We start from the raw sequence: 9,360 nt of genomic DNA on the forward strand, positions 1-9,360 counted from the left end.
ATATATATACAGTGAATGCTACTGCTATGAAAGTAACTTGACAATTTACACATTACTTGTTATGTGGATGATATGATTATAAGCAATGAAGAAATTGACATGTAAAAAGATCAGATTTACATATCGATATATATTTTTAATAGATTTATATAGTGAATTTCAAAATTATTTTTAATTAGTCATGCACAATGAATCTTCCAAGTATACCTGGTTCTGTCTATCTATTTATATCTAGGATGATCGAATAACTTGATCTTAAATTTCTGGGAGAGCTAGGAGCGCTGAATCTACATTCTTAAGCCTGTATATTTTTATGGAGAATTAACTTTTATCGATATGGAAACCTTGTTTGCCTTTCAACACATGCATGCATGCTAATGTTATGCCCTGGTCTACTTGGAAAATGAACCATAGCCTTTAAATGAAAATGAGTTTGAGCTCCAAGTTGGATGCCAAGTGCTCCAGTGCGCTATGTTTTTGAGTGTCCAATCCTTTTCAAAACACCCTCTCCCTTGTCGAATATGGTGACATGAATGATTTGGATTGTACTGAGTTAATTTTTATCAATAACGTTACAGTTTTTTTTTTTTTTAATGATAAATGATATTTTTTTTTTAGAGATACAAAGGGGAGTTTTTTCTTCCCGAATTTAATCATAGTTTATGTCTTTTATGTATGTGACGAATTGACGGTGATGATAAGTATTTATTACCTAAACATGATAATGCGAGAAATGTCTTGTTCGAGAAGTTCCAAGAAAAAAATGTATTTATATTGCATTTAAATAATAAACAAGATTAATTTCGAAAGGCCTCTAGCCAGTATCTCGGACCATTTGCCTCCCCAATGATCGAGGCTACCCTGATTTTACTAGCCAATTTATTTTTAAATTTTGCTTTCCATTAATTTGGAAATACTTCTTAATTTCCTTTCCTTTCATTTTTATTTTCTCTGTCGTTTGCATTCATTGTCTAAAAAAACTGTATATATATATGAAAAAAAACTTTATTAATTCATCCAAGAAAAAAGGGCTTGTTTTTTTTTTTAAGATTTTAAAAGAAATTAATTACAATTTGAGCTAATTATGGTCATATCCATTTGATCAAACATATAGGTCGAAGGTAGGACTCCATGCTAGTAGATCAATTATGCAGGCATAGCTTTTATTGATATGATGCATCGATCATCTATCTTTTTTTCGGCCGCACACGTAGACGCAACTCTAACACCATTGACTTAAGAAACAAATATGGATACTAATAATTATGTTCTAATTAGTGTCTATTTTTCTTGTAAGAAATTAAAGCTCATTACCTAAAATCAAATAATAACATCGTGGATGTGATTTTATGATTGCTTTATGGTTTATAAGTCGCCCTCAAGATTATAATACTAATAATAACAAAAATATAATTATATGAATAAGAAATGAGAACAAATAAAGGGTTAAAAGAGTGGAAGCTGACATAATTAACATCATAATTACAGCCTTATCTGGAGAATTACTGCCGGAAATGTATGGTGTATCGCAATGATAAAAATGGTGATCATATGTTGTAACTAGACAGACTCGTCGTCCATATATAAAAATAGTAAAAAATTAATTAAGTTGGAAGCACAACGTCATGCTCACCCAATTATTATAAATTAATTTAAAATTTTAATGAAAAATATTATCACAATTATACTTGATTTATTTCCAGCAGTATATCCACCATAAGTTTTCATGGAAAATTATATCATCCATGACAGCAGTTTGCTGCACAACAGTGTCAAATATATATATAAAAGTATGGATTTATGTATAGAATTAATGGTATATATTATAGAAAGAAACAGACTTAATTCAATCACATCGGAGAATAAATTAATTACTTTTCAGTATTGATATAATCTTGATTTGATAATGATTATTACTTGGGAACATGACTAATCAACTCTCTTCACGAGGGGGGAGACTGCCAACTTATTAATACCTAAACATGAAGACTATATTAATCCCGTATATAGTTTATGTAATATTTATCAGTTAATTAATATAAAAAATATAAATTCTCAAAAATGATATGTAAACCTTAAATTTTTTTTAATACGCTATCATGTGAGCAGTTATTTTTACTTATTATTTATTATTTTTATATTATTATTGTACTATAAAATAAAAGAATGTGAAAAGAAACGGTGACAATCACTGTTACTCATATTCAGATATATTATTGAACGGTGCGCAATTTTATTTCAGTTATTGAATTTTATTTCTTTACAATTTTATCTTTTAAAATTATATTAACATAATTTTATGTATTGAGAATTTTTTGTTTTTGCATGATTTTATATAGTTAAAGGATATTCTAACTATAAATTAAAAATCAATTGCAAAACATAATTTTATGTTGCAGTTAAAAAGAAATTAAAAGAATAAAAAATAGATTTAATAATAAAACAAAACAAAATATACCCTTATATCATTTTGGCACCGAAAACTTTGATTTGTCCATTGAAATTTCAGTTTATGTACTGTTTAGTATATTTTATTCTAGCATTTTAAATTTTAATCCTCAACTTTATTTTTTTATGTTTCAGTCTTTATATATTAAGAAAAGAGAGATAAAGTCATGGAAAAATATCGAGGAGAGAGAAAGTGCTTGTATGCCCACATTCCACCAAAAAAAAATTGATCTTGATATTAAAAAATTTATCTTTTTTAAAAAAGTTCAATGGAAAAGATGCATGTTTCCTTTTAACCACTATAAAAAAAATAGATTAGGATACATAATTTTTTTTTTGATTCATTTGATTTTTATTTTTTTAGAATGATTAGATAGTGTTCTAGGGTTGTAAATGAATTTATAAAGATTTATAGGTTATTTTAAAATGTTTTTAGGTGAATGCAACTTTAAAAATATGTTTTTGGGATTCAAAGACTCAGATCCTGATTTTTCAGTCAGGTTGAACAGTGTAAAAGTCAAAGGCTCTTGAAGTAGGATGGGCTCATCAAACCTTGTTATAATTAATATAAATTCAGCCTAGTAAATTCAACTTGCCTTCTTAATGTTTAAATTAGGCCCACGTCCCCCATGCCCACAGACACCCAAGCCTGCTAATGTATGTGGACCAAACCTGCTACGTACCATTGTAAAATGGAGTAATTTTGCTGAGCTCCTCTTTACAAATCAATCAAACAGTCCACTTTAGAGGGTTTTTTTTTTTTTTTGTAAGAAAAGAAAACAAAAGGCAGTTCATATTAGTCCCATTTGTATAATAATTTTTCCATTCGAAAGAAAAAAAAATGGTAACAAGTCCACTATCCTTCTAAATGCAATGTGATGAGCGTCCATTTGCCTGAAAAACTTCATCCATGGAGCTACATTTTGCTATACAAAAGAGGGGACAAATAAAATCCACTCTCATAAATATGGCTGCCCCTCCTGGATGCCGATGCAATAAGCTACAACACTTTCTTAAGATCAAAGAACATACATTGAAATAATAATGCAGGGAATTTATATACATATATAGCATCAAAGTCCGGCAGCAAATTGCACACCATATATAATTAGCTGGTAAAAACCTTGATTTGCCTGCAGCCTGTGAAGTTTGCGACTGTGAATTTTGATGCTTCTTCTACACTAGCTATAACCCGGTAACCAGGCCATTACCTCGTCCACTAGTCGAAGCTCCAGGACCGGTGTTCTTGTACTCTCCATAATACAAAGTGTTTTGAGCAAAATTACCATCGAACTCTACCCAACCTGCTGGATCCACCAAAGAATCAAGATAAGTTGAGAGAAAAACTGTGCGAGTACGGCATCGATCCATGATCTTCCTAAGTATGCTTTGAATGATCTAAGGCCTTCTGCAGCCAAGAGTTGTGAGTTGTTTTAAATTCTTGGTTCAGGGCATGGGGTTTTGTAGCACCATGAATCCATTTCATTGGAGGTGATACTTGAGAGTGTTGGTGAAAACAGCGAGCAAAAGTTTATGAACAAAAACTTTGTAGCCATTTTTGTAGGCCTAATAACTCTTGAAATTTCAAAAGGCAAGTTTGTGACATAGATGGAAGGGACAGAATCGAATGATACAAAAGCTAAGATGCAAGAGCAAAGATTGTGGATGCTTGTCTTATTATACTTTGTCTATAAAAGTATGTTATTCCGGCCTTAAGAAATGACCATTTATGTTGGAATATTTAGATTGCTTGCTAAACTGAAAGAGAAGAGAGATTACAAGAAGTCAATTAAAAAATAAAAACATAAACGGGAGATCAAACTAATTAGTCCATAATATATTCAGGATTTCTAAATAAATTAGACCCTGTGTAACTGAATTTTTAACCGAAGATTTTAACCAAAAAGCATTGCCATTGCTTGTACCAATTGGCATTACAGTGACAACATGCTTGTTTTTACAGTCCCCTCTCAAGACTTCTCTCGCTCAAATGCTCTTCATTCTCCCAACCTTGATCCCTCTAGTAAGGTGATAAGGTCAAATATATGAAGATCCTCCTTTACCTAGCTATAATCACGGCCCTCTTATTTTCAACATGTATGAAAATGCAACTTCTAAAGGAAGAGAGAAACATTAGAACACATATATGAAGCTAATCCGATTAGCAACTTTAGTCATTTTAGCAACTGCTAAATCACAAAACAAAAGTTGGGTTAGGAAAATTGAGGCATTTTTATGGACATCGAAGTAGAAAAATAAAGATATGTATGGCATACCTGTTAAGGTTCAATATCTTTCATCTCTGCTACCTTTAAAAATTAATGGTAGATAGACATACCTGCCTAAGGAATGATTCAATCATGAGGCGACTATATATGAACAACTTCAAATTGGAATTCGAGGTTATAATATGAGCCAAGAGCGCCACCATGATCGAGCTGCAGGAAAATATCAGAACTTAAATTATTTAAAACGTTAGATAAATGATCTTCCAAATTAATACTATTAAATAAAATTTCAGAAATAATTTTGTATTACTTTATAACATTTCATTAGAAAAACAAGGAGAAGAAAGAAAATAAGGAGGAAATTCCAAACTGACCTCCATTCGAAGTAGCAAGTCTACTGTCCAAGAAATCAAGGTATCGCTGTGTCCAATCAGAGAATGCACGAATCGGCCGTAGAGAATGGAGCCGATTCCTCAGCCAATTTATGCTGTTTGTCACCTCTTCAAAGCCGAAAAACTGAGCATTTTCTCCTGGAAGATCATTGTCAGATTCGTCACGCAGCTCATACCGGCAAACAGGACAAGTGTTATGCAAGTTCAACCAAGGAACAACACAATCAGAATGGTACAAATGCTTGCACGGTAACTCCATCGCGTCACCACCAACCTCAAATATCTCCTTACATACAGGACAACGCATATCGTTCATCAAATGCTGTTCTGTAACTTTCACAATTGGCAATGCTTCAATTGCTGAAACTGGTGCAGGAGGTGGTCCTGGCAGATCAGAATGATCAATCATATCTTCAGTGAGCAGATCATTCTCAGCATTACCGATATTGTCAACATTGCTTCTGTTTATAGCATTATTACTAGGTGGAACAGCAGGAGCTGGTGCCGCAATAGTGGGCCTTTGTAGGCTCGGAGGTTCAACAAACTGGAGGGTAATCCAAGGTCCATTGGCACTTCCGAGCACCCATCTGATTCTTCTGCCAGAATCAGCATCCTGCCCCCTCGTAGGAGGATCAAGCATTTGCGCCAACGAAACCAAAAACCGTGCACCCGGAGAGGACTCTAAGCCAGTTATATCAGCAAAAAACCTTGGCCTTGACACATCAAGCTCATGATTCATTCCACTATAGCAATTTGGACAAAAGATTTCTAGCCGGTTTATGGAGGTGAACCTTGAAATACTTTGGCAATTTTGACACCAGAAGAAATGAAAAGTTCTCATTCTTCTGATTCCATTGACTGTAACACGAGGGCGATTGATCAACGACATGTTTGAGAGGGTAACAAGTACTTGCCTTTTTTTAGGTGTAGTATGATTAAATGAAGAAGGTTGTACAATCTCTTATACGTGAGCTTGTTACATTAAATAATGACTTTTTTGGAGGCACAGGAAGATATTCTTTTTCTCTGTACAGAGGTGTTAAAGTCGTGCCTCATTTCCATTTTCTTCCTTGAACATTTTCTTCTCACTTCTTGACAAAGCAATGAATGGTTTAGAAATGGTGCAATGTATCCGAATCCCTGACTGTGAAAGACAAGCTAAATCAAGCCATCAAGCTATGTTCAAAACCAATCACATGGGCTTTGCAAAAGACAAGTTTTGGAACCCACAAAAAAGATTGCTTTTGGATAACTAAGCCGACAAGATTCCATGGCATCCAAGTATAAGTATAAAAAGCGAAGTTATGAAACCGGGTCTCACCCATGATTTATTCAAGGTATGGGTTTAAGGTACCAAATTGAATGAATTGACTTGAGTTAATTAAAATAATATTGTTTTATTTTCTTTTAAAAAGTTCAAATAAATTTTGATTGGCTTGTATATCAAATCAATCCACTAATCTTGACCATGTTTAACACAATATAAAAAAGCATATAAGAAAACAAAAAACTAACACTCAAGCTTATTTAAAATACGTAATCCAAGTTAGCCCCATTTACAGGTATGGTATAGTGAGCCAGACTCATTACGGCTTCAATTCCAAAATCCTAAACCCCAAATTTTCAAATTTGCGTTTTAATGAACAAGATTCCAAATATTTTAATTCCGTAGTTATTGCTTTGTAAGGAAATTAATTAGAGGCTTCAATAGTTTTTTTTTAATAGACTTAATAATGGAAATGGTGATTGTTTTCCCAGTACGGCTGCTTGTAATGCGATTAATCTTTAGAGGGATTTGTGTGAAAGAGTTGATTTCTGGAGGCATTTGATTATTTTTTGGAATTAAAATATTTTTGTGCTAAATTTACCATAACGGGTTTGTGGGAAAATATATTAAAGTTCGATATATTGCGTGAAAGAATTAAAGGTTAATTCCAACTCTTTCCCAGCGGTAGAATTAAAGTTCGATATCATGAACATATTTCCAATGCGATTCACGGATGAATGATCATTTTTATTGGACAAATATCTTGAAGAAAAGTTTTGAACTATTACAAGGGAATAAAAAAATTATGGAAATGTTGAAACAAGGAAAGAATAAGCAGATTGAAACAATCAACGGTACTGAAGGGGACTTTCAACATCATGAATTAAAGTCCAGAGGAAAATGGGACACCGGTAGCTGGCAACCATGACCTTCCAGCTATGAAGTTTGCAACTGTGAATCTTGATGCTTCGGTTGCACTTGTTATAACCCTGTAACCACGCCATTTAACTCTTCCACTAGTGGAAGCTCCAGGACCAGAATTTCTGTACTCTCCATAATACAAAGTGTTTAGAGCAAAATTACCATCCCACTCCAGCCAACCTGCTGCATCCACCAAAGAATCAAGATAAGTTTGAAGAAAAACTGTACGGGAGTACTCCTTCCATGGCCTTCCTAAGAAAGTTTTGAATGAGCTAAGCACTGGTCTAAGGTCCGATGAAGCCATGACTCTTGAATTATGGATTGAAATCCCTGTATTTTGATTAGCGTCAGTCCTGCCTTGAGCTGTTACTACGTTCTTTTGCTTATCCATTGGCCTTCTTGCATATATCATGCAGTTTTGTAAGACCACAGCTGCATTTCCAAAGATGAAATCTACAGTGCCATAGATGTCGCATTCCTTGTAGAATTGCCTTTGAGAGTGGACATACAAGGTGTCTTGGTAACCTTCGAAGCCGCAGCGGTAGAAGACTGAGAGATCAGCGCCTGATCGGAGGGCCACAGCCTGGTGGTTTTGTGGACCAGCTGTGTTGCGGAATGTGATACCACGAGCAATGAATCCACCCCCAGTCACGGCTGAAAATTCATGAAAATTTATCGGAATGTACTTTTGGATTACACATATTATATGCCAAAATTAATGTTGCAAAGAAAAATAAAACTAGTGGTTCTAAGATATATAACTTGTTCACTGAATTTTTTTAATTAATTATAATGCTTATCCAATGTTTTAAAATTTGTTCAATAAAATTATTTTTAAAATTTTATCTAATAATTTAAATTTTTAAGTTAATATCATTTTTTGATATAGCATCTAAGTCTTTGTTATTAAATGACCATAAATTAAATCTCAATAGATTATTCTTTATTTAATAACTTAAATTTTTTAGTTAAAACATGCATGTACATTTTCTTCTTACTTTAGGGAAAAAGAATAGAGAACTTGTCAATTTGTCTAACTTTTTATTTCCCTTGTAGATAAAAAAAATGATAAATTTGAACCTTTTCAGTAATTTATCAGAACTTCCTAAAACATTCGAAGGTAAAAGAAGATAAATTAAGGAGAGGGTGCATAAAGCTTACCAACAGTTGCAGAATTGAAAGTAGTAGAACCTCCTCCAACACTTCGACTACCGGTGATGATGGTATTTTTCAAACCATCACCAACAAGCATAATATTCTTTAAGTTCTTGCCAATATCAAGATTTTCTCTATAAACCCCACTCTTAATACGAATAACAAACCTCCCACTCCCACTTCTCTTGGCTGCCGCGTCGAGTGCTGCCTTTATGGTGCGGTGATTCCCTGAACCATCTTGAGCCACCACAAGATTTGAAGTTGATGAAGATGCCAGCAAGAGCTTTCTATCACCTGGTTTAACCCAACTTGGAAAACCATCATTATAAGTTTGAGGAGGATTTGACGAGGCATTGTCTTTTAAAGCCAAGGAGTTGCGAATTAGCTTTGAAACATTGTTAGACATGAGAGGCAGCATGAAATCTGAAACCCCAAAATCCTTGAACCCTGCTTTGCAAGTTTCAAGATTGGTTAAAGCAGTGCTAAGCCAAGTTTGAGCATCAAAATCGGTGCATTTTGTGTGGGAGTCGAGGGTGTGGTTGAGTTCAACAATGGTGTCCTCATAGAGACTTAAGCAGTCAGCCCATGCAGCCCTCTCTTTCTCATTGCGGCATTTTGACCCTAACCCTTTGTTGTGACTTAGAGCAGTATGAGCACGTTGCATGGATAATTCGATTGCCAGTTTACGAAAGTCAGATTTTTGCTGAGGTACAAAGTGTTTTGGGTTCTGCTTCATGAAGTATTTGCATGGTTCAGGGTTTGGGGTTTTGTTGCACCAATAATCTATCTGATCATGATCATGATTAGAGGCAACAGAGGATGAAAGCAATGAGCAAAAGCATATGAACAAAAGAGATATAAAAAGCTTTGTGGCCATTTTTGGCAGGCCTAATAATTGTTGGAATTTGAAGATATATATCAAGGTCGTGATGATCAAGGCTGTGGATGT

At 34.0% G+C, this 9,360-nt stretch overlaps 2 protein-coding genes across 2 annotated transcripts; both read right to left on the reverse strand.

Moving 5' to 3' along the window:
* Positions 1-3,856: 3,856 nt before the first annotated feature.
* Positions 3,857-6,003, reverse strand: LOC7453978 (E3 ubiquitin-protein ligase RZF1). Its single transcript, XM_002318250.3, has 2 exons — positions 5,051-6,003; positions 3,857-4,886 (listed from the first exon to the last, which is right to left on the reverse strand). The coding sequence occupies exons 1-2, from the start codon at positions 5,955-5,957 to the stop codon at positions 4,852-4,854; spliced, it is 942 nt and encodes a 313-aa protein (XP_002318286.1). The 5' UTR covers positions 5,958-6,003; the 3' UTR covers positions 3,857-4,851.
* Positions 6,004-7,061: 1,058 nt separating this feature from the next.
* Positions 7,062-9,360, reverse strand: LOC7453748 (pectinesterase 2). The gene is made up of 2 exons (XM_002318249.3): positions 8,418-9,360; positions 7,062-7,910 (listed from the first exon to the last, which is right to left on the reverse strand). The coding sequence occupies exons 1-2, from the start codon at positions 9,286-9,288 to the stop codon at positions 7,219-7,221; spliced, it is 1,563 nt and encodes a 520-aa protein (XP_002318285.1). The 5' UTR covers positions 9,289-9,360; the 3' UTR covers positions 7,062-7,218.

Source organism: Populus trichocarpa, chromosome 12, assembly GCF_000002775.5.
Source record: "Populus trichocarpa isolate Nisqually-1 chromosome 12, P.trichocarpa_v4.1, whole genome shotgun sequence".
Lineage (NCBI taxonomy): Eukaryota > Viridiplantae > Streptophyta > Magnoliopsida > Malpighiales > Salicaceae > Populus > Populus trichocarpa.